General features: G+C 40.0%; 6 protein-coding genes and 1 pseudogene across 6 annotated transcripts; all 7 read right to left on the reverse strand.

Moving 5' to 3' along the window:
• Window positions 1-278: 278 nt before the first annotated feature.
• On the reverse strand, window positions 279-2232 carry LOC103340284 (AAA-ATPase At2g18193-like). Its single transcript, XM_016796067.2, has 2 exons — window positions 1277-2232; window positions 279-1162 (listed from the first exon to the last, which is right to left on the reverse strand). The coding sequence occupies exons 1-2, from the start codon at window positions 2093-2095 to the stop codon at window positions 695-697; spliced, it is 1287 nt and encodes a 428-aa protein (XP_016651553.2). The 5' UTR covers window positions 2096-2232; the 3' UTR covers window positions 279-694.
• Window positions 2233-3792: 1560 nt separating this feature from the next.
• Window positions 3793-5331, reverse strand: LOC148914611 (AAA-ATPase At2g18193-like). The gene is made up of 2 exons (XM_089042606.1): window positions 4425-5331; window positions 3793-4352 (listed from the first exon to the last, which is right to left on the reverse strand). The coding sequence occupies exons 1-2, from the start codon at window positions 5262-5264 to the stop codon at window positions 3924-3926; spliced, it is 1269 nt and encodes a 422-aa protein (XP_088898732.1). The 5' UTR covers window positions 5265-5331; the 3' UTR covers window positions 3793-3923.
• A 4619-nt stretch (window positions 5332-9950) lies between these two features.
• Window positions 9951-12116, reverse strand: LOC148914612 (AAA-ATPase At2g18193-like). Its single transcript, XM_089042607.1, has 2 exons — window positions 10965-12116; window positions 9951-10713 (listed from the first exon to the last, which is right to left on the reverse strand). The coding sequence occupies exons 1-2, from the start codon at window positions 11982-11984 to the stop codon at window positions 10114-10116; spliced, it is 1620 nt and encodes a 539-aa protein (XP_088898733.1). The 5' UTR covers window positions 11985-12116; the 3' UTR covers window positions 9951-10113.
• Window positions 12117-13044: 928 nt separating this feature from the next.
• On the reverse strand, window positions 13045-15246 carry LOC103340128 (AAA-ATPase At2g18190-like). The gene is made up of 2 exons (XM_008243503.2): window positions 13935-15246; window positions 13045-13703 (listed from the first exon to the last, which is right to left on the reverse strand). Exons 1-2 carry the CDS (start codon window positions 14937-14939, stop codon window positions 13239-13241), a joined length of 1470 nt encoding a protein of 489 aa, XP_008241725.1. The 5' UTR covers window positions 14940-15246; the 3' UTR covers window positions 13045-13238.
• Window positions 15247-15368: 122 nt separating this feature from the next.
• Window positions 15369-17146, reverse strand: LOC103340282 (AAA-ATPase At2g18190-like). The gene is made up of 2 exons (XM_089042608.1): window positions 16076-17146; window positions 15369-16003 (listed from the first exon to the last, which is right to left on the reverse strand). Exons 1-2 carry the CDS (start codon window positions 16889-16891, stop codon window positions 15554-15556), a joined length of 1266 nt encoding a protein of 421 aa, XP_088898734.1. The 5' UTR covers window positions 16892-17146; the 3' UTR covers window positions 15369-15553.
• A 348-nt stretch (window positions 17147-17494) lies between these two features.
• Window positions 17495-19164, reverse strand: LOC103340280 (AAA-ATPase At2g18193-like). Its single transcript, XM_008243673.2, has 2 exons — window positions 18172-19164; window positions 17495-18050 (listed from the first exon to the last, which is right to left on the reverse strand). The coding sequence occupies exons 1-2, from the start codon at window positions 19162-19164 to the stop codon at window positions 17580-17582; spliced, it is 1464 nt and encodes a 487-aa protein (XP_008241895.2). The 3' UTR covers window positions 17495-17579.
• A 1846-nt stretch (window positions 19165-21010) lies between these two features.
• Window positions 21011-21790, reverse strand: LOC103340127 (pathogenesis-related protein 1A-like; annotated as a pseudogene).
• Between the last annotated feature and the right edge of the window lie 2529 nt (window positions 21791-24319).

Here is a 24319-nt window from a genome sequence, read left to right on the forward strand (position 1 = left end):
CAAGCTTTCCTCCATGTTGCAATGTATCACCTAATCGTTAAATTTGCTGTTAAGTGATGACATGGTTAGGGCGGGGCCCACATTTTGCTGAGGTGGGAGCTACATTTGCACCTTGTAAATGTTTTTATTTTTTACTTTGCAATGTTGAAAATTTATATTAAAATAAGAAAACTTCATAAATAATTTTAAAAAAAACCAGCACTTCCCTCTCTTCTCTACACCCACCCACACCCAATGTCCATGTGTTTTGACTGACATCCAATGTCATAGCATTAGACTAGCAAAAAGTTCAAGTGACTATCACATATAATAACCATGACAAGGATAGCATAGCACCCCGCAAGGATAGCCAAACAGAAAGGAGAAACATTACACCAAACAAAACCAAATACAAAAGCACTTAAAGCCAAAGGGACTAGCTAGGCTGACAATATTGCTCAGTGGAGCTACAATCCGGACTTGGGTGTTTGTCTTCTTGATATGGCTCCAAGCTGGATTGATGCAAGTCTTGTTGATGATCTGCTTGGAGTCACTAGGACTCGGCTAGTCTGCAGTAAGTAGTTGCTGTGTGTCTTGGGGTTTTAACCCCCCAGTTCATAAAAAAAAAAAGAAAAAAAAAAAGGGGACTAGCTAGGCCATCGGAAGACGCAAACTTATTTTACTGCCTAGATAGCCATAGCTATGGTCGATTATTTTAGGTGCTTGAGCTCTCACTGTTGTCATCATTGACATTGACATCCATATCTTGCCTTTTTCCTTCTTGTAATTCTGGTTTATCAATATTATTATTATTATCCCCTTCAAGCTTCTTGAGTTTGAGAAATTTGACAACTCCTTCAAGAGCAGCATCAACACCATCATCTCTCTCCAATAGCTCCTCACAAACCTCAGCAGGGGCGACCTCTGTGCTCTCTAACAACCCCGCGATTTCTCCATAAAGGGGATGACGGTCCAAGTCCTCAACACCAAGGTAGTTGGAGGCCAAAACCTTAAACGCATGCGGAGTGCAGTAGGACATGTGAATGTGGACGTCCATTCGACCAGGACGAAGCAATGCAGGCTCAAGCCGATCCTTGTGGTTTGTTGTGAACACAATAATTCTTTCATCACCACAACTTGACCACAGACCATCCATGAAGTTTAGTAGGCCCGAGAGTGTGTATTGCAAATGTCAACATAACACAAATTCAAAAAATTATCAAATACCTAAATAAGAGATGCACTTAACCTCATATATGTGTTTTTTCTAAAAATAAAAATTCACAAAAAAACTGACCCTGCGTTCCTCATCATTGACGGAGCAATCAATATCCTCAATCACCAAAATGGAACGATTTGTAGTGTACAGCAACGCGCTCTTCAACTCACTGTCACTGTCAATACTATCAAGCTCCAATTCAAACACATCAAACTTGAGATAATTAGCCATGGCCGCAATCAAGCTGGATTTTCCAGTGCCAGGAGGGCCGTACAACAAGTAGCCTCTTTTCCAAGCCTTGCCCACCTTCTTATAAAACTCCCTCCTGCTCACAAACCTCTCCAAATCCTTTATAATCTTTTGCTTTAGGCTGGGCTCCATGGCGATGGTCTCGAAAGTACCCGGGTGCTCGAACTCGACTTCGTTGTTTGAGTAAACGTTGCTGAGGTTGATAATCTTGCTATCTTGTTTAATGGCTTCGGCGCGACGAACAACATAGGCCAAGTAGGAGGTCATGACTTTGTCTTTGTGTTCCTTTTGAAACGTCAGCTCAAAGCGACGTTCTATACAGCAGTTCGGGAGGTTTTTGACCACGTAATGCCACTTGAGGTTAATGCCCTCAAAGGCGTCGGCGACTTGTTCACCGCTTTCCATGGCAAGCTTGACAGCTTCTTGCCGCTGTGTTTTGCTGACGCTGATAGTACGAGTGGAGGGATTGATCAACTCAATAGATGGGAGGTACAGCTCGGCGGCGTCGTAGACTTGGTTGGGTGGCGTGTTGTTCTGGCGGATGATGAAAGTAAGGTCATGGTGATAATGGCGAGGGAAGAAAAGGGTAGCAAGGTAATTGAGGGCAGTGGAAATGAAAAGCATGAGTTGCTCCACGATGAAATTCATGGCGGATGGATAGATGCAGGGTAAGCAAGGCAGAGGTTGAGAAGAAGAAGAAGAAGAAGAAGGAGATGTTCTTGTTGGGGGAATTTTTTAATCAAATTTGGGGATATATATTTGAGGTTTGTTACTTAGGGGGCAAGTTCATATACAGTACTAGTGAAACCACAGCCACAATTGCACATGGCAAGATCGACAAAGAAGTCTACTAGTACACCACCAGTCAAAACCGCGTGCATTGTGTTTTGTGTAGGTTATTGTCGTTTAGTTGACGAACTCTTTTTTCTCTTTATGCTAGATGTCTTTTTTTAACTGTACATGGTGTTTTTTTTTTTTTTTTGGTGTGCTAGCTGACCTAGTTTATAGGTAAGTCTCTGGATAAATATTCAATAAATATTTGATTGTGTTTGGACTGAGAGTGGGAAATGATTCATGATTCATCATCATGTAAAGTTGAACGTAAGGGTGGGTAGTTTCTCTCGGCTTTCATAGAGACCAGCACATGCATGGATGGATGCGTTCAATTGTTTTGCTCAGAAGATCATTGGGTTGGTACTTAGGAAGATAGCAAGAGCGAGGAAGGAACCTAGTCCAGACCATGATTAATTTGATGGATTTGATGTTTTCAATCATACCGGATTGATCTTTAACTTGAGCAATTCGCACAGAGTTGCCATTCTTTTCCAATCATTCACATCAAACAACACACAGAAAAGCTTCGGGTTGCACCAAAATTCAAACCCTATGAAGACGTACAACAAAAAATATAAATCTTCTCCACTTTGGTAAGTAAACTATGATATAATTAAGACAGTAAGTGTTGTTAATTATTTCATTTCAAAAATAGCCACTTGCACTCTAGAGTGAAACATGAGAGTATGAAGCTAATGGGTCATAACATAGTGGAAAAGCATGTTTGATCTAAGACGAATGAATTTTATAGAGTGTTGCAAAGTACCTTTGACAGACTGATAAACTGATTTTAGGAAAATAAACTAGCCTAGCAACTTGGAATCGATACCAAGTGGTAGCAAGGCAATAAACTTAAAAGATAATTTAGGAGTTGTCAACTTGGTATCTTAATGCAAAGAGATTAGTTTAATTCAACGAAATCAAGTGTTGATAGAGTGAGGTGGTGTTGATTGTGGAAGTATATATGCTTATTAAGTTGTGAGGTTGAACAACCATGTCTCAAACTCCTACTTGAAAATCAACAATTCTCAATCCCCTTATTCCCTTGAACAACCATGTCTCAAGCTCAACCAAATCTAAAAATGTTTGCAAACTGATATGGTATTTCATAAATATATGAATGGGACAACTGATAAGGAATGGAATATATTTGCATTGGTTGATTAAGGATGTAAGAAAAAATATAAAACTTACTACGTTACTCGGGTTTTGTCACTTTGTTAATTTTCTCTGCACACCATTTGATCATGTTTGATCAGAGCAAGAGGTTCAGAAAGATCATTTGGTATGCATTTCGTTTCAGAAAATGCAACATGGTAACTATGTTTATGCTCACAATTACGTGTCAACCCCAAAAAGGGACCCTAAGTCAACGAGACTTGTTAATAGAAATTTCCATCAAATGCTGGTGGTCGCTTCTCTTTGCCTTCCTTGTTGACCAAAAGTCAAGGTCTCTGTTTGCATGTCTTTTTCCACATAATTTATCTACTTTGGTAGTAGGTAGGCTATAATTAAGAAAGAAAAAAAGGGAAGAGTCTGAATATAACCATAAATTACTTCATAATCAGATGGGACATACGACACCAACTTATTCTACTGCCCTAGCTCATGCTAGGTGGACGAGTTGTCACCATCAACATCTTTAACATTGAGATCCTTCTTGAGTTTCTGGTTTATCAATATTATTAGTCTCTTCAAGCTTCTTGAGTTTGAGAAAGTTGACAAGTCCAGCAAGAGCAGCATCAGCATCATCGTCGTCAACATCATCATCTCTCTTCAACAGTTGCTCACAGACCTCAGCAGGGGTGACCTCTGTGCTCTCTAGCAAGCCTGCGATTTCTCCGTAAAGGCCATGATGATTCAAGTCTTGAATGCCAAGGTAGTTGGAGGCCAAGACCTTAAACGCATGTGGAGTGCAATAGGACATGTGAATGTGGACGTCCATTCGACCAGGACGCAACAGTGCAGGCTCTAGCCGATCCTTGTGATTTGTTGTGAACACAATAATTCTCTCGTCACCGCAGCTTGACCACAGACCATCCATGAAGTTTAGCAGGCCTGAGAGTGTGAACTGCAAATATCAACAGAACACTATGTGAACGCCCAAAAAAAATCTACATATAAAAAAAGAGTATGTACTAACCGTGGGCTGCTCCGATTTCCGGTTTTGCATGTCGCGGACGGTGCAATCAATATCCTCAATCACCAAAATAGAACGATTTTTAGTGGACAGCAACACTCTCTTCAACTGAGAGTCACTGCAAATACCGTCGAGCTCCAATTCATACACGTCAAACTTGAGATGATTAGCCATGGCTGCAATCAAGCTCGACTTGCCAGTGCCAGGAGGGCCATACAACAAGTAGCCTCTTTTCCAGGCCTTCCCCACCTTCTTATAAAACTCCCTCCTCCTCACAAATCTGTCCAAGTCCTTGACAATCTTTGTCTTCTGGTCGGGCTCCATGGCGATCGTCTCGAACGTGGCTGGGTGCTCCAGATCCACTCGTGATGGTGAGTTAACGCTGCGAAGTTTGAGAATCTTTTCCTCTTTTTTAATGGCTTCAGCCCGAGTAACCACATGGCGCAAGTAGGAGGTCAGGACTTTGTCTTTGTGTTTCTTGTGGAAGTTTAGCTCGAAGTGACGTGTTACCTGGCCGCTCGGGAATGTTTGGACCACGTAGAGCCAGTTGAGGTTAATGTCCTCAAAGGTGTCGGCGATCTGCTCACCGCTGTTGATGGCAAGCTTGACGGTTTCTTGGCGAGGCGTTTTGCTGACTTGGATGGTTCGGGTGGAGGGATTGATCAAGTCAATGGTGGGGAGGTAGAGTTGGGCCGCTTCGTAGACCTGGTTGGGTGGGGCGTTGGTCTGGTGGATGATGAGAGTAAGGTCATGGCATTGGCGAGGATGAGGGGAGAAAAGTGTAGAAAGGTAACTGAGGGCAGTAGAAATGAAGAGCATGAGTTGTTCCACGATGAAAATCATTATGGATGGATATGCTGCAAGCAAGGGAAAGGAAGGAAGGCAGTAAAGGTTGAGAGAACAAGGAGATGATATATATACGTATAGACCCTTTCTTCCCCAAATAATTTTTGTTGAGGAACACCTTTTCGTGTCCATTATAAATTTATTTTCAACGATCCAAACAATTTATTTTTCAAATATACATTTATATATATTTTTACAAAAAAATTAAATAAATTTAAAACCGTTTCGATATCCAATTGTGTCCTACAAAGATACTTCAAGAAAGTAATAAATTTCAATAATTTAATTGAGTGGTCAAATGATATCAAATTCAAGTAATTTTTTTTGTAAATATGATTTTTGAATGAGTATATACAAAATAGATAATTTAAATTAGTGAAATACAATACGGAATGAACCCTACAAGAGTGTTCTTTAAATAAATTAATTTGAGAGATCTCTCGATAAAAACTCCTAGTATATTATATATATAATAATTGAGTTGGTGCTTGAGAAGTTGCTTAGGAGTTTCTTGTTGTCGTTCTGTTGACCAAGTCCCTCCTTTTTCTCTTAGCAATCTGAGTAGGATATGATATTTCTTTTCCATCACTAGTCTTATCTGTAGCGTCCTAGTCAAACATTACCTTCCTTTCGGCACTTTAAAAAAAAAAAAAAAAAAAGGCTACCTAAAGTACCGAGTATGGTATATATAATACGTATTATAATATAAGTAGATATTTCATTATTTTCGTTTCTATATTAATGTTGTTGTAAAGTTATAATGCTTATTGTAAAAAGTATGATCCCAATAATTGATTATTTTTCTCCCCATATACAAATATTTCTTTTTCAATTTTGTAAAAAGCTCTTTTTTTTTGGGTCAAATTGTATAAAGCAGCATGGAGAAAAATGGATACAACAAGCCATTAAACTTATCAGACATAATGCTAATGGCCTGTTGAAAAGTAAATACACACCGACTTTTTTATAAGTGCCAAAGTTGATGAGACAACACTAATGCTTTCTTTCTTTTTCTTTTTGTGGGCAAAGCACGCGTGGTATGTGTCGTCCTGTTTTTTTCACTAGTGTAAGCAGAAAACTATTATTCAATATGACGTATGTAGTGGCAATAAACTATTTTTTATTGACCATGAATGCTTGATTTCCTAGTAGTTTCTCTCTGTTTTCACAGAGAGAGGGAGAGCAAAGCTTTCAACTTTTTGCTAAAAGATATGTATATTGGGGTTGATACTTACTCGGGAAGGAAGTTCATATAGCAAGTGCAACCACAGTCACAATTGCATAGCAAGAGCGAGGAAGAAGCCTACTGCATGCACACCATCCATGTTTGATTTGATGGATTTGATGCTTTCAATCATTTACTTTAGACAGCAATGTTGTTAATTTGACCAATCACAAGCAAGCATCCAACGTTATTGACTCGGCAACGCATGATATATATAAATTTCTCCAAATAATTCAAACCCATGAAGACGTACTATGTATAAAAAGGCTAAAGGGGCCTATTCTAATAAAAAGTTGCTTTGATTTGCATATGAATTCTCATAATATTTTAATTGTGTGTATTAGTTTAGACTATTGTTTATATTGAAAAAAACAACAACTGAAAAAAAACAAAGCAGCTATAAACTAAGTTAAGATGAACTAAAACATATAAGCAACAGATGGATTACTAGTCCAAATTCGAACTGGATACCAAAATAACACGCAAAGTTATGTCCAAATATAAAAAAGTAGACAAAAGCTAACTGGTTTAGTTAATTACGTATCTGAAGCTCATTTTAAAGAAACCCTTTACCTCACTTTCCTAGTCTCCCTGCATTTTCATGCTTGAGTTGTTCAGAACCCAAGTCCAACAATAAGTTTCTCTGTGCTGGTTCATACTTACTCTCATCGTACTTACCATTTTTTTTTTTTTAAGTGGTGATTTCACTTCTTTTTCTCTTATTTTATCTACTTGCACTCATTTTTTATAACTAAAATATGAGTGGGAAAATCATTTTTTTTTTTTATTAAGTACTTACCATCTATTTTACTTGTCAAATCCCTTATTTTTAACATTTATATTTAATTGCTTTGAATTTTGGAACCTATTCTTGGGCACTTATTTTTAGAACACTTATTTTTTGACCCTGTTCTTTCTGGGTTTAAAAACTTAATGGCGGTGCTCCAAGATGTGAGCATCAAAAAAAAGTTTCAACCAAAAATAAATTAATGGACACACACCAATATACATAAATAACCTAATACATATAATAATAGGGCTAACATCATTTTACCCCCCGAAGGTTTGTGGTCATTCTTGAAATGGGCCACGAAATTTTAATTTTGTCAATTTATGCCTAACATTTTAAAATTCGACCAATTTACACATTTTGTCAGTTTGACGTTTGATCTTCTGTTAAATGATGATGTGGCAAAGCAGAGTCACTTTTTAGCTTAGGTGTAATTAAATATTTTAAAAAAATATATTTAAAAAGAATTTAAATTTTTTGACAGATATTAAAATTAAAAAAAACATATATCTTCTCTCTCTCTGCATGCGCCCAATATAAATTATTTTTATTCCCAACAAAGTATTGATCTTGTTTGTTGGAAAATTATGGTGATACATGCCCAAAAAAAACCGACATGTCCAATACATGATAGGTAAATTGATAAGACATATTTATGTAGAAAAAATAGGTACATTATTTATATATAAAAAGATAGGTACATAATTATTTATAAATAAAAAAGAAAAAGAAAAAGATAGGTACATTATTCTTAAACAAAACAAAAAAAGAAAAAAAAAAAGATAGGTACATTTACCTTATATTAGATAGGTAAAAATATATAGGTAAACTACTGACCAATATGCACCTATATTAGATAGGTAAAAATATATAGGCAAAAAAAGTAAATGGGGGTGTAGATTGTGTTAATGAGAAGTAAATGGGGGTGAAGTACTAATATGAAGAGTAAAAAAAATATTTCGAACAAGATATTCAAAAGTATGTACCTAATTTATTAAATAAAATAAAAACTCAAACAAAACAAAAGAGCTACAAAGAAGCGGACGGCAATTCAAACTTTACTCATCTAGTCTCCCTATATTTTCATTGTCTGAGTTGATCAGAAACCCAAGTCCAGCAATTTACTCTGTTTCTTCACCCTCATCAGTTTTCTGCCTCTTTGCTTTCTCAGTCGACCCTTCAATTTCATCCTCGGTTTTGTTACTCTCGACCTTCTTACGTTTCAGAAAATTGACAAGTCCTTGAAGAGCACCATCAGCGTCATCACTCTTCATGAGCTCCTCTGCAACCTCTATCAACCCTTCAATTTCTCTGCATAGAGGATGAGGGTTGTTGCCGCCACCGTGGATGCCAAGGTAGTTAGAGGCCGAGATCCTGAACCCACTTGTGGTGCAATATGAGAGGTGAATGTGGACGTCCATTCGACCAGAACGCAGCAATATTATGCAGGGTCGAGCCGATCCTTGTGGTTTGTAGTGAACACAATGATTCTCTCATCGCCACAGCTTGACCACAATCCATCTATGAAGTTGAGTAGGCCAGAGAGTGTCAACTGCAATACCCAATTTGTTACATATATAACACCGACCATGTCAATTGCATTGCAACATAGTTTTGATTATTAAAACACAAAAAACTCTCTGGTCACCACGTTAATTATAAAGTTAGATCATCTAACCTAAAATAAATCAAGGATAATAACATATTTATTGAATCGAAGGTCGAGTTAAATGTTGACTAAAAATTAGATTAAGAAAATTTATGAAAAGTTAGTGATGAGAGATGACTGGCCTTGTTGAGAGTAGTCTTTTGGTGCTAAAAGAAGAATTTGAGCATACAATAATCTGCGTTTCCTGAAAAATAGAAAAAGCATGATATATACTTTTTGAATTGCATGAAGACAATAAAATAGAAAAAGATAGCTGTAAGTTTCCTCATTAGGGAGAGAGATTGGAGTTGCGAGTTGGACCACACCTATTGGAGTTTCTCAAACTTTGACCCGGATTGATTGCTAGTTAGGCCTAAGAACCAACATGAATTAATGTAATATTAATTCTTCTTCCTGTATGTGACATAGATATATTCTCTCAGTCCCTTCAATGAATTCATCCACCACTTTGTTGCTCGACAAGTCCTTGAAGAGCAACATCAGCATCATCACTCTTCACGGCTTGCGTTGAATGCGCGCCATAAAAAATGATTTTTTACAGTGCACAATGTATGCATGCCTTAAGAGTCATTTCTGGTGGAGTGTATGTTCATTCAATTATAGTTTGTTTTATTTTGCAAGAATCTATCTGTTTCAGAGAGCAGTTTTATGTACTCGTTTTGTTGCTAGAAGGAGGATTGGTAATTGGTTTTTAGTAATTAATTTCATCTGCATATATATAGCAAAAGACTTGCTGTACAAGCATACCATGGTTTGAATTGCATGAAGACACTATGTTAAGGTTTGACTCTGCTGCAGCAAGTTCCCTCATTAGAGAGAGAGAGAGAGAGAGAGAGAGAGAGAGAGAGAGGAGACTGAAAAGTCTGGCCCAGTCTTGGACATTTCCTGGATTTGGCTCTCTCAAACTTTAATGGAGCTCATTCTTGCTGTGAACTTTGACACGGATTGCTTTCTAGCTAGGCCTAAGAACCAACATAAATTAATGTATAGTAATTTTTCTTCTTCTATGTGACGTAGATATAACTTCCCATTGTTTTCATTCATAGAGTTCATAAAACCAAGTTCAGCAAGTAGGTTACATCAGATAAGATATCGTACGTAAGAGAGAGCTTGAAAGCTAAGATGATCTAAAAGCGGGGTTTATCTAATTTTAAAACATAAACTAGGAGGGTTTTAATCTGATTTTGAAACATAAACTAGGAGATGGGAGGCCATCATCATGCATCAGAATGTGTAGTTCCGGTAGATGGAATGGAACCTCAGCAACTTTGTTATCCATTTCCTGCCCCGTTGCTTCTTGATTGGCAATTATCTTTGTTTCCTGCTCCGTGGCTTCTTGATTGGCAATTTTCTTTGTTTCCTGCGCCGTGGCTTCTTGATTGGCAAGTTTCTTTCTCTCTGCCACGGCATTCTTCCACTTGAGCAAATTGACAAGTCCTTGAAGAGCAAAATCAGCATCATCACTCTTCATGAGCTCCTCGGCAACCTCTGCAGGGGTCACCTCTGTGCTCGCTATCAATCCTTCAATTTCTCCGCAGAGGCGGTGACGGTTGTCAACGGCAATGCCAAGGTAGTTAGAGGCCAAGATCCTGAACCCACTTGCTGTGCAATAGGACAGGTGAATGTGGACATCCATTCGACCAGGAGGCAGCAATGCAGGGTCAAGCAGATCCCTGTGGTTTGTGGTGAACACAATAATTCTCTCATCACCACAGCTTGACCACAAACCATCTATGAAGTTCAGGAGGCCTGATAGTGTCGCCTGCAATTAGATCATGAGGCCACGTAAAAATCTAATTTTTTTAGCAGGACAAATGTCCAAATCACATATGAAATAAAACTGTCAAAATAAAACTAAAAGGACTTGAGTGGAATATGGTTCAAACTTCGAACTAGTGGATGTGGAATCAAAATTGTAACTTAGCCTTACATATAGTAAAAGATTGAACCTATGATCATCAAAATAAGATACAGGTAAATAAAAATAAAAACACACAGAAAACAGGTACTAACCCTGTCTTCAGAATCCGATTTCGATTTCGAATCCGCTGCCCTGTTTCTAGCATCTACTCCGCAGCAATCAATATCCTCGATTACCAAAATAGAACGATTTGTGGTGGACAGCAGCACCCTCCTCAAATGAGAGTCGCTGTAAATACTTGCAAGCTCCAAATCATACAAGTTAAACTTGAGATAGTTAGCCATGGCCGCAATCAAGCTCGATTTACCAGTACCAGGAGGGCCATACAACAAGTAGCCTCTCTTCCAAGCCTTCCCCACCTTCTTATAAAACTCCCTCCTCCTCACAAACCTGTCCATGTCCTCTACAATGGCTCTCTTAAGCTCCGGCTCCATGGCCATTGTCTCAAATGTAGATGGGTGCTCCAGTTTCACCGAGCCCCAGTAAGAATTGCCTTCCTCCTCCTCGTCGTCGTCGTCGTGGCTGCTGCTTGGCCAGAGATGGCGGGTGTAAAGCTTGACAACCTTTTGCTCGTCCTTGATGGCTTCGGCTCGAGCAAGCACAAAGGGCAAGTAAGAGTTCAAAACCTTGTCTTTGTGCCTCTTGCTGAACGTGAGCTCAAAGAAGCGCTTCTCAACATTCTTGTTTTTCTTGCCCACCTTCTTGCTCTCTGACGAGAAACGCCACCGGAGCTTGACGTTGTCAAAGGTGTCGGCGACCTCCTCGTATTTCGTCATGGCGACCGAGATGGCCTTCTTGCGGGGCGTCTTGCCGACATGGAGGCGCTCGGTGGAGGGGCAGATCTTTGTCCGGAGGTAGACGTCGGCGGCGTCGTAAACTTGGTTTCGTATCATGCCGGAGTGCTCGTCGACGATTAGAGTGAACTTGGTGGAGAAGAAAAAGGTAAGAAGGTAATTGATGGCCGAGAATAGGTAGGTGCGGAAAGGCTCAGGGATGAGTTCCTTGGCCATGGAACGGAGCAGCATCATGCATGTTGCGAAGGAGGCGTAGGCTGAGAACAGAGTGGATGCTGTTGTTGGCATCTGACCTTTCATATCGTTGAGAGAAAACATTGTGTTTGTTTCGAAAACTTGAGATGGTATTTATTCTTTAGGGCAGCAGTTTTTTTTATTACCAGAAAGAGTCTCTCTGTGTTTCAGAGTTGCGGAGTTTCAGAGAAATGCACTCATTTTTGCTGCTAGAAGAATTGGTGATTGGTTTGTAGCAAGTAAGTTCATCTGTCTGCATATATAGGAGCAAAGACTTGTTTGTACTAAACGCATACCAAGTGCATTTCCTCAACAACAACAAAAGCATGAAATTTTTTGTCACGCATAATTTGAATTGCATGAAGAGAATATTGTAGAGGTTTGACTCTGCTGCTCTGCAACTTCCCTCATGAGGAAGAGAGATTGGAATCGTGAGTTTGACCACATTGATCTTTTCCTGGATTTGGGTTTCTCAAGCTCTGATGGAATTTTCCTTGATTTGGGCCTTTTTGTTTTTGTCAAATTGATTTGGGCCTTTTAGATTGTTCTTTTTTTATATGACATTTTTTATTGAGTAATAGTATATTAAACATATGACGAAAGACTAACACAAAACCTTGCAAAGGAGTAATTACTCCAATCCACTAATCCTTTGCTTTGGATTAAATTTTGAAGCACATTTCTCACGCTGCTGCTTTGTTGCTCTGAATTTTTATAGGACAATGCACACTTCCAGAGTCCCCACTCATTGGCCCATTCACATATAAATTAGAAAAGAATAAACAGGCTATAATTGCTTGAAATCTCGGAGCTCTGTAATTGCAAATGACCCTATACTATCATCTCTATATCCTACTTGCATATTAGCATTTCCCACACACATCACATGCATCTGGAATTCTGGATCATACAAGTTAATTAATTTGCTTGTTTTTCCATTCTTGATCGATTTAGAAAACCAAGTTCAGCAAGTCATTACATCAATCAAACAACACAATTAAGGACAAAAAGCAAGTCATATTCGAATCATAATTAAAAGTATTAGGATTTTAATATTTCTCTCCTGTATGTGAATTAGTTTATGAGATGGTGTGTGATTCACTTTGCTATCTGCCATTGGTTCTGTGTGCTTTCATTTCTTGAGTTCATAAAATCAAGTTCTGCATTTAAGTCATTACATCAGATAAAATAGCATAAAGAGTGCTCTAAAGCTATAGGTTTTATCTCAGATTTGAAACATAAACTAGGAGATGAGCTCGAAAGCAATATGTATCTCAAAAGGGTTTAGGTTTTATCTAAGATTTGAAACCTAAACTAGGAGATGGGAGGCCATCATCATCATGCATCAGAATGCATTGCAGGGAAGATGAACCTCAGCAACTTTGTTATCCCTTTTCTGCCTCGTGGCTTCTTGTTCTTGATAAGCAATTTTTTTTTCTCGCTCTCGGCCTTCTTACGCTTGAGCAAATTGACAAGTCCTTGAAGAGCAACATCAGCATCTTCACTCTTCATGAGCTCCTCGGCAACCTCTGCAGGGGTCACCTCTGTGCTCTCTATCAACCCTTCAATTTCCCCGCAACGGTGGTGACGATTGTTGTCACCAATGCCAAGGTAGTTAGAGGCCAAGATCCTGAACCCACTGGTGGTGCAATAGGACAGGTGAATGTGGACGTCCATTCGACCAGGACGCAGCAGTGCAGGGTCAAGCCGATCCTTGTGGTTTGTGGTGAACACAATAATTCTCTCATCGCCACAGCTTGACCACAATCCATCTATGAAGTTGAGCAGGCCTGATAGTGTCACCTGTAGCACCATGTCAAGGCCACAGTAACATGTATATCAAACTCTGTTATTAACAGGACAAATGACCAAATTCCATACACGAAATAAACTATCAAAATAAAACTAAAGGGACTTGAGGGGAATTCAAACTTCAAACTAGTGGAATCAAAACTGTAAATTAGTCTTACATATATTAAAAATTGAACCTTTCATCGTCAAGTTTAAGTATTTTTAAATAAAAAAGGTACTCACCTGGTCATCTGAATCCGAATCCGAATCCGAATCTGATGCCCTGTTTCCAACATCCACTCTGCAGCAATCAATATCCTCGATTACCAAAATAGAACGATTTGTGGTGGACAGCAACACCCTCTTCAACACAGCGTCGCTATAAATACTAGCAAGCTCCAAATCATACACATTGAACTTGAGATAGTTAGCCATGGCTGCTATTAGGCTGGATTTTCCAGTACCAGGTGGGCCATACAGCAAGTAGCCTCTTTTCCAAGCCTTGCCCACCTTCTTGTAAAACTCCCTCCTCCTCACAAACATCTCCAAATCCTCAATAATGGTTCTCTTCAGCTCTGTGTCCAGCGCCATTGTCTCGAACGTGGACGGGTGCTCCAGGTTCACCGAGCCCCACTCGGAGCAGCCGTCGTCGTCCTCATCACTGCGCGACCGGTAATGACGAGTGTAGAGCTTGACAACCTTTTCCTCTGCTTTGATGGCATCGGCCTGAGCAAGCACGAAGGGCAGGTAAGCCTTCAAAACCTTGTCTTTGTGTTTCTTGCAGAAGGTCAGCTCGAAGAAACGTTTCGTAGAAGTCATGTCGCTCTTGCCGAGCTTTTTGGTCTCCACCAAGAAACGCCACCTGAGCTTGACATTGTCGAAGGTGTCGGTGACTTCCTCGTCTTCGTCAATGGTGACGCCGATGGTCTTCTTCCGGGGCGTTTTGCCAACGCGGAGGCGCACAGTGGAGGGACCGATCTTTGTCCGGAGATAGACCTCGGCGGCATCGTAGACTTGGTTGCGCGTCATGCCGAAGTACTGGTCGATGAGCAGAGTGAACTCGACGGAGAAGAAAGGTGCAAAAATGTAATTGATGGCCTTGTAGATGTAGGAGCGGAGAGGAGCCGGGATGAGCTCGTTGGCCATGGAGCGCACCAGCATCATGAATGCTGTGAAGGAGGCATAGGCTGAAAGCAGAGCCGATGGTGTTGTTGGCATCTGATCTTTCAGATCGTTGAGAGAAAACATTGTGTTGTTTTTTGTTTGTTTTCAAACAGATGGGTTTTTGGCAGAGGAGGTTGGCTAAGAAGAAGTATTGATGTTGTGTAATTTTATTTATGAATTAGCGACATTAAAGCTTGTTTGATGTCCCAATCTCTGTTTCAGAGAGTTGCAGAGTTTCAGAGAGCAGCTATGCACTCATTTTGGTGCTAAAAGAAGAACTGGCAAAGGGTTGTCAGTAATTAAGCTCAAATGCATATATAGCAAAGACTTGCTGTCCAAGGAGCATACCAACTGCATTTCCCCCACACACAAAAAGGCATGATATTTTTGGTCCACATATTTTGAATGCATCAAGACGTTGTTTGACTGTACTGCTACAGGAGAGAGATTGGAGTTGGAACCACATCTAGAGAGAGAGAGAGAGAGAGAGAGAGAGAGAGAGAGAGACTGTAGTTGCTCAAAGCACATTTCTCTCACCCTGCTGATTTCCTCTGAATTTGACAAAGCCCATTTCCACAGTTCCAAAATTCTTTGGACCATTCAGATACAAATTACAAAACCCAACATTCAGAACAAATTTTTGTTAAACAAATAAGCAAAGTCCCAAACGCACACACAGTCATATTGGACAGTCAAAATCACCAAAGATGGAAGTTGAACAAGTTTCTGATCCGTCTTCTACGACGTCGTTTCTTCTTGGTTTTCAATTTCTTCATGTACCTCTCAGTCTCAATCTTCTTATTTATGATGAAATTGACAAGTCCCTGAAGAGCAACATCAGCATCATCACTCTTCATGAGCTCCTCCGCAACCTCAGCAGGTGTCACCTCTGTGCTCTTTATCAACCCTTCCACTTCACCACAGAGGCGAGGGCGGTTGTCGTCACGAATTCCGAGGTAGTTAGAGGCTAAGATCCTGAACCCACTTGTCGTGCAATACGACAGGTGGATGTGGAGGTCCATTCGGCCAGGACGTAGCAATGCAGGATCAAGCTTCTCCTTGCGGTTGGTGGTGAAGACAATAATTCTCTCATCACCGCAGCTTGACCACAAACCATCAATGAAGTTCAACAAGCCCGATAGCGTCACCTGCATCGTGCAACATATTGATTGAATCTATAACACCAAAATATATAACAAACAAATATAAAGTATACTAACCCCGGTCTTAGTATTAGGTTTCGACTTCTTCTCCGTTTCTGAATCTGAATCCGAATCAGAATACGAATCTGAATCTGAATCAGAATCCGAATCATGTTTTCGTTTTTGAACATCCACCTTACAGCAGTCAATGTCCTCAATGACCAAAATGGAACGGTTTGTGGTAGACAGCAAAACCCTCTTCAAATGAGAGTCGCTGCGAATGCTAGTAAGCTCCAAATCAAACACATCAAAGTTGAGAAAATTAGCCATGGCCGCAATCAGGCTGGATTTTCCGGTGCCCGGCGGGCCATACAACAAGTAGCCTCTTTTCCAAGCCTTGCCCACCTTCTTGTAAAACTCCCTCCGACTCACAAACCTCTCCAAATCCTCTACAATGGTTCTCTTGAGATCTGGCTCCAGCGCCATTGTCTCAAACGTAGCCGGGTGCTCCAGGTTTATGGATCCCCATTCAGTGTTGCCATCCTCAACGACGTCCTCCCATGACAAGATATGACGTGTATAAATCTTGAGAACCTTTTCTTCTTGCTTCATGGCGGTTGCCTGGGCAAGCACGTGGGGCAAGTAGCTGCCCATCACTCTTTCCTTGTGTTTCTTGCGGAACGACAGCTCAAAGTAGCGCAGCCTGTTGTTGTTGACGAGCCTCCACTTGAGCTTGATGTTGTCGAACGTGTCGATGACTTCCTCGTCTCTGTCGATGGCGACGCCCATGGACTTCTTCCGGGGAGTTTTGCTGACGCGGAGACGCTGCGTGGCGGGGCCGATCTTTTTCTCGAGGTAGACCGCGGCGGCATCGTAGACTTGGTTGCGGGACATGTCGGAGTACTCGTAGAAGGCGAGAAGAGCCGGAGAGAGGGCTAAAAAGGTAACTGAGGGAGGAGGAAATATAGGTGCGGAGAGGGTCCGGGATGAAGTCGTTGGCCATGGAACGGAAGACCATCATGAAGGTTGCAAAGGAGGCATAGGCTGAAAACATAGACGACGCCGTTTCCGGCATGACATTGTTGAGAGAAAACATTTATGTTGCCCTATAATTCAAATCCCAAAGGGTAGCAAGTGAGGTGAGATTTATAATGAGCCACAACTTGAGGTGCAAGGAGAATCTTTTGTTCATTAATGAAGGGTAGTTGCTTAGTTTGCAAAGCTCAAAGTCGGTCATGACTGTCTTGACCGTATCTGCACCTTTATCCAACTCATAAGTCTTCATGAGTTGACTTGGTGTCAGTTGCAGCTCATGGGATGAAGTTATTAATAGCTGATTTTATAAAATTTATTTCTCTATATATATGAAGACTAATAACACAATTATTATTATTATTATTATTATTTATTTTGCAATGGACTAAAAACACTATTGACCAAAAACAGACCCCAAAAAAATTTAAATCCTGATGCAAACATAACAGATATCCTAAACAATGTAACATTCCCTCAAAAAAACAATGTAACAATGTATGGCTGAAAAACAACCAATTATTCCCAAACGGGTTTCTTCAAAATACTTTCAGGAGTTCGTTGAAAATATTTTCAAACGTTTCTTCAAAAGAGAAAACCTAGAAGATTTTTTCTGCTTCTTTTCCTTAGCCTCTTCTTCCTCCTTTTTTCTCTCCCTCTCGGCCTGGTTATGTTTGAGGAAATTGACAAGCCCTCCAAGCGACACTTCAGCGTCGTCACTCTTCATGAGCTCCTCAGCAACCTGTGCAGCAGTGACCTCTGTGCTCTCTATCAACCGTTCGATTTCTCCAAACAGGCGGTGATCTTCACCGTCGCGAATACCAAGGTAGTTAGAGGCCAGGACCCTGAACCCGCTTGGAGTGCAATAGGACATGTGGATGTGGACGTCCATTCGACCAGGACGCAGTAAGGCAGGGTCAAGCATTTCCTTGCGGTTTGTGGTGAAGATTATGATTCTTTCGTCACCGCAGCTTGAGCGCAAACCATCAATGCAGTTCAATAGGCCCGAGAGTGTCAATGGCTGCCATTAATTATCATCCAAAAATTTATTAATTATAATGAACACAGAGAATTTTTTATTATAAAAGTTGGATCAGATAAAAAACAAAACGGAGGAAAATAAAAGTAGCCAACCTACTGACCTTTTTATAAGAATACGTTTCTTTACTAGACTTGTCCTGATCATCATCCCGGTTTTGCAAGTTAATGCTGCAATCAATATCTTCAATGACCAAAATAGAACGATTTGTAGTGGACATCATGACCCTCTTCAATTCAGAGTTGTCTTCAATAGCAGCAAGGTCCAAATCATAGACGTTAAACTTGAGATAATTAGCCATGGCCGCAACCAAGCTGGACTTGCCAGTGCCAGGTGGGCCATACAACAAGTAGCCTCTCTTCCAAGCCTTCCCCACCTTGCTATAAAACTCCCTCCTCGCCACAAACCTCTCCAAATCCTCTATGATCATTCTCTTGAGCTCCGGATCCATGGCCAACTTGTCAAACGTGCACGGGTGATCCAGATTTATGGAGCCCCAGTTTTCATTGTCCTCGTCGCCGTCGCCGCACCAATAATCTAGGTTAGTGTAAAGCTTGAGCGTTTTCTGCTCTTCTTTTAGGGTTTTGGCCCGAGCCAGCACGTAGGGCAAGTAGTAGTCGATCACTTTGTCCTTGTGCTTCTTGTGGAAAGTCAGCTCGAACCGGTGCTTTTCCTTTTCCTTTTCATCCTTACTGCCGTTGCGGGGCTTCTCGAGGGTCACCACGTAACACCACTTCATCTTAACGCCGTCAAAGGTGTCATCGAGTTCCTCGTCCCTGTCGATCGACACGTTGATCGCCTTGATACGGGGCAATTTGCTGACGCGGAGGCACCTCACGGAGGGGCCAATTTTCATTCGCAGGTAGACCTCTATGGCCTCGTAGAGTTCGTTATAGGTCATGCCGTAGTGCTCGTCGAACAGGAGGGTGACCTCGCGGGAGAAGAAAGGGGCAAAAAGGTGATTGAAGACTGAGGACATGTATGAGCGGAGTGGTTGGGGCATGAGTTCGGTGGCCATGGAGCGGACTAGCATCATGAACCCAGCAAAAGAGGCGTAGGCGGACAACCATACCGACGCGGATGCCGCCGTGGGCATGTAATAGTCAACCATCGTGGGAGGTTGACTATTATTTGACCTTGCAATGCAATAGCTAGTTGGTCTAAGAGGGTTAGGAGAAAGCAAGGAAGCGTGGTGTTTTTATAAGTAACTATCGGCGAGTTCTTATGTAATTAGGATTTAGGTTTCTTACTATGTTAGGATTTTGAAAAAGAATAAACATATAAGCATAGATGAACATATCTGAATATTTCCCATGCTTCATTTGACAAAAGCTTTAACCTAATTCCTTTGTCAAAATATCAAGTAACATCCAAAGTAAACCATGTTTAGGGCTGAAATTTTAACATTATTTCCTTTCTAGTCTTTTAATACAAGGGACTTGCCGCCACTTGTCCGGTATGTTTTAATTATATAAAAGTTCCGTGGAGCTTTCCAATTATTTTTAATTTTGTTCTTGCTCCCAATACAATTCTTAGCATTCCAAAATTCATATAAAACATTTTTTTTTATTTGAAAAATCCTAACCTCCTAAAGTTTCCAAAAAATCGTAATTTTGTGTGTGTAGATAAAGTTCTGGAAGTGAAGACCATTACCCAGTCAATAATATTATTATTGAAATTTGGACGAAAGTTCATATGATTTCCCAAATTATTTCAAAGGTTATCATGAAAAGGACAATCTCTATGTGACCTTTTCTAAGAAGGTTTTGTTACTAACCCGTTTACTTTCATTGTAGGCAACATGTTTGGGTTCAAGGCCATGCACGCTCTACATCTGGAGGATTTGCAAATCCCTCATGCTTATGTTAAAACTTTTCAAGACCTGCCTCATGAGATCCAAGTTGAGAGAGATAAATTGAACAAGTAAGGTCGTCCCCTATTATGATGTACTATTAAACTTAAATTGGGATCATCCACTAAGAATTACAATATAGCAGTTTATGAACGTCTCCGCAGCGGACTTGATTTTACCAAAGATGATGAGAATATTAATTCCCAACCATTTATGCATGGAAGGACTGTTCTTATTTTGTGCCGAAGCAATTTGTGATTTAAAAAAATAAATAAATAAAATTTGTCGCTGACATCATAGCCCTCAGAAGAGCTCGAGCTATTCTTGTCTTTGGGGCTACCACAGATTGGTGGAGCCCAAGCCTTGGCTTGGCTGTTTTGTATCGCTAGAGGTGCATTTCTTGGCCTAGGCAGCCTTTTGCCAAGGCTAGACCTCACGCTGGAAGTTCTCTTACTTTTTTTAATAAAAAATTCCCATTTTTATAAATTTTATTTGAAATAATAGTGGGCTATGGTATTTTAGGAATAATGGTGGGTGAAAAGATAGGATTGTGTTTTTCAAATTTACGTAGTATGAGGTAAGATAAGGTGGGTGAGAAAATACTGTGAGAATATGAAGGTAAAAACTCTCATATAGGAAAGTCAAAAACGCTTCCAATGGCTTATAAGGAGTTGGGTTACTCCCTATTACCAATTGGTTTTGAGGTGGAACCTCAACTTCGTCATGGTATCAGAGCAGGTTGCCCATATGTGAAAGCCCAACTGCCACACGTGCTCCATGTCACCCAAAATGTGTTGTCTACGTGTTAGGCTTGAAAATTTGCCACACGTGAAGGTAAAAAGTCTCATATTGGAAAGTTATAAAACCTTGCAAGGGCTTATAAGGATTTGGGTTACTCCCCCCCATTGCCAATTGGTTTTAGGGTGAAACCTCAACTTCCTTCAAATAAGATTGGGGGGGAGATGGGGGGTTGAAAATTGCAGCACTCAAAAGGAAATATGTATAGTTTTTCAACCTTAAGAATGAAAGAATGAGGTAATGAGATAATATTTCAAAAAGAGAGAGATACATAAGGAGAATGAGATAATAATTCGGTTAGAATTTACGAAAATGAAATAATATTATTCTTTTTCATTTTTTTTTATTGATTCTCTTGTAACCTCTCACAATACCATATCAAGTGCTAGTCACGTAAAGGAAAGTTATGAGTGTGGGGAAGTATTCGTATACACTCGTTACATTTTATTTTTCTAAATATTTCGCAAAAGAAAAAAAAACATGGGACCTCTCAACAAGCCTCATGTAGGTGTGTGTACATAAAGCGTCTAGTATGGGCGCTCGTCCTCGGGTTGGTACATGGGATCGTAGCTGCAAACGACGTAGTTCTTTCCATCCTTGCACTTTGAAATGCCACATCCGACCTCGGTGGTTTTGCCCCAGATCACAGCAAGGTAGTGACCGCATTCGTCTTTAACGCATTTGTTGGACTTGGGGTCATAGAACTCTTTCTCGGTGACCCAATATTTAGTGGCAGCTGCGCCGGTCATGCCGTCGCCGGAGGTCAAGTTCTCACCCCAACGCCCCCTTGAGTGCTCCATAGCGCAGTCATCAACTCTTTTGTTGGCATATTCTTGGGCATACTGGGCCAAGGTCGTGTTCCACTTAAGGGGTTTGTTTCGACCTCTTTACGAGCCTTGTTGTGCTCCTCTAGGAAGCCATCGATCTCTGCTTGGGAAATGTTTGCAGAGACAAGAGTGAAAACCAATGCAACGCAGCAGATGGCCAAAAGAAGCTTCGTGTTGAACGCCATTTTTGTTTCTTGATATGAGAAGTTTAAGGTCTTTTCTTTGTATCAGAGAAGGTTGGACAGTTAGATGTTGATTGAAATGAGAAATGAGATTGTGCATATTTATATAGTTGGGAGGGTTAAATATAGGATCCTAAAATGGGAGGGTTTGTTAAGTTCTATAAACAAGCATGGAGAACCAATAAAACTTGTGTGGGATTGCGTCGCGGAGTGGATTTTGTAACATTGTATTGTTAGTCAAATTATACCATTGATTAAGTGAAGTTTTATTTGAATCCTATATTACAGTATAGGATCAAAGTTTTGACTTTATTAACGATATAAATGAACTTTGTTATATGGCCCCTCTGTCAACTTGTTGTAGCTTTTATAAAAAAAAGTTAAATGCATTATGCTTCTTTCCAAAATGTAAAGAAATGAAAGAGGAAGCAAATTAGTTAGGCAAAAACTCACTTTTCATCTAATTTGACGAAATTCTTGCAATTTGACCTATGTAGTTTGATTTTATTGCAATTTAAAGGACATTTCCAAATTTTTGTCCAATTTCTTGATGGAATAACCACTTGTCTCTTACATGGAGGAGTATTTTGGACAGAGTTTTGGATGGACATTTGGATGTGTCCTTGACTTATGATAGAACAAACTTCATGAGTTAAATTGACAAAATTAAAATAAAAAAATCTGTCAAGCTAGAAGGACCAAAAGTGACATTTTTCCAATTAATTATGGATGTAGAGGAAAACATTTTTCATGTTTTGCGTCTCTTGGTCTTCCACAAACTTTGGGCCTCATACTCTCAAGTTGCCCAGATCAGATTGGAGTTGTTTGGGCAATGAAAAACACTTGCTAGTTTTCTTCGCATTTGGGCCCATTGTAGGAAAAAGGAAGAGTGCTGTTATTTTCACCCACCTGTCATATTTTCCTACCCATCTTATCTTCAAAATTTTAAAGACAAATTCCTTTATAAAAAGACTTCTAAGGACTTAAGGAAAAATATTTGATTTTTAATATGATGTTCAAAATAATTAACTTTAATATAAAATGTAATATTTAAAATTTTTTTAAAAAAATTTTAACAAAGGGAAAGCTTTAAAATTCAAAATTCATCTCCAGCTTTTCATGAAAATAAAAATAAAAATAAAAATAATCTCCAACAGACCTTACCTTCTTCCCTAAATCCATCTCATTCTTTCTCTCTCTTCTTCCATTTCTATCTTCCTTCATCTTCCATGCACCCTCCAAAGCAGCAACGCCTCTGCTTATCACCGCCACAAGCTTCCCTTGCTGCACCAGATCCAAATAGTTCAAACTCAGCCCAACCTTATTTCCCACTTCGATCGTAGTCAACCACAACCCCCACTTTTGCTTCCTCACCAAATTGAAATCCTTCTATCCAACCGACCTCATCATCTTGTCGATGCCAGGACATTCTTGAAAATTGAATTTGATTTGTTTTTTCGGTTAGAAAGTTGTGTAGTTCTGTTGGATAGCCTATTTTAATTCCAAATTTCCCTCCTCTTCTTTTCTCGTCATTTTTTAGAATCAACACAGTGAACAAAAAGTTAGATAGAGAGAGAGAGACATAGAGAGACAAAGACAGAGACAGAGATAGAGATGAGACTGTTGTGTTAAGAGTATTTGTCCCACATTGAAAAGTTAAAAGACTTAGCCAGGAGTTGGGCTACTCTCCCAATGTCAATTGGTTTTAGGGTGGAACTTTAACTTCCTTCGTGGTATCAGAGCAAGGCTTCACGTGTTGGCCCAATGGTCATACTTGCTCCCACGTCACCCAATATGTATTGTCACATGTTAGGCTTGAAAGTTCGCTACACATGTTGGGCCGTGTTGAAAATACTTGTCCCACATTGAAAAGTTAAGGGATCTAGTCTGGATTTAGAAGGAGTTGGGCTACTCCCCCCATTGCCAACTGGTTTTGGGGTGGAACCTCAACTTCTTTCAGTGTATCAGAGCAACGCTTTAAGTGTTGGGCCCAACAGCCTCACGTGCTCCTACATCACCTACTATATGTTGTCCACGTGTTAGGCTTGAAAGTTTGCCAAATGTGCGGGGTCGTGAGAGTGTTTGTCCTACATTGACAACTTAAGGGACTTAGCCTGGGTTTATAAAGAGTTGGGCTATTCTCTCTTTGCCAACTAGTTTTGGGGTAGAACTTTAACTTCATTCATTTTGTGATGGGCAGGTGTTGGAGTTAGGTTGAAGCAATGGGTTGGTGTTGTTTGTTAGATTTTTGCTTTCTTAGAGAACTTTCACCCATTTGTCCTTGCAATAGGTGGAAAATCAATAAAAATGTTTCTATGGTTGATACTATTCACGTGAACTGTACACATGAAAATGAACTCTAGAAATTATAGAGGAACCTAATATTCATGGTTGAAAACGGAACCCAAAATTCGTAACAAAGCAAAATATTTTAAACCCATCAATGGTGAGAAGAAGTGAATATGAATTAAGGTAAACGGCCGAATACCTCCCTAAACTATATCAACTATTGAAATGTCCCCCCTAGATTATGTTTTCGGCCAATTTAGCCTTCGAATTATTTTAAATGGCCAATTTAGCCCATGCCGTCAA

The sequence above is a fragment of the Prunus mume genome, linkage group LG8, assembly GCF_029339155.1.
Source record: "Prunus mume cultivar Tortuosa linkage group LG8, ASM2933915v1, whole genome shotgun sequence".
Lineage (NCBI taxonomy): Eukaryota > Viridiplantae > Streptophyta > Magnoliopsida > Rosales > Rosaceae > Prunus > Prunus mume.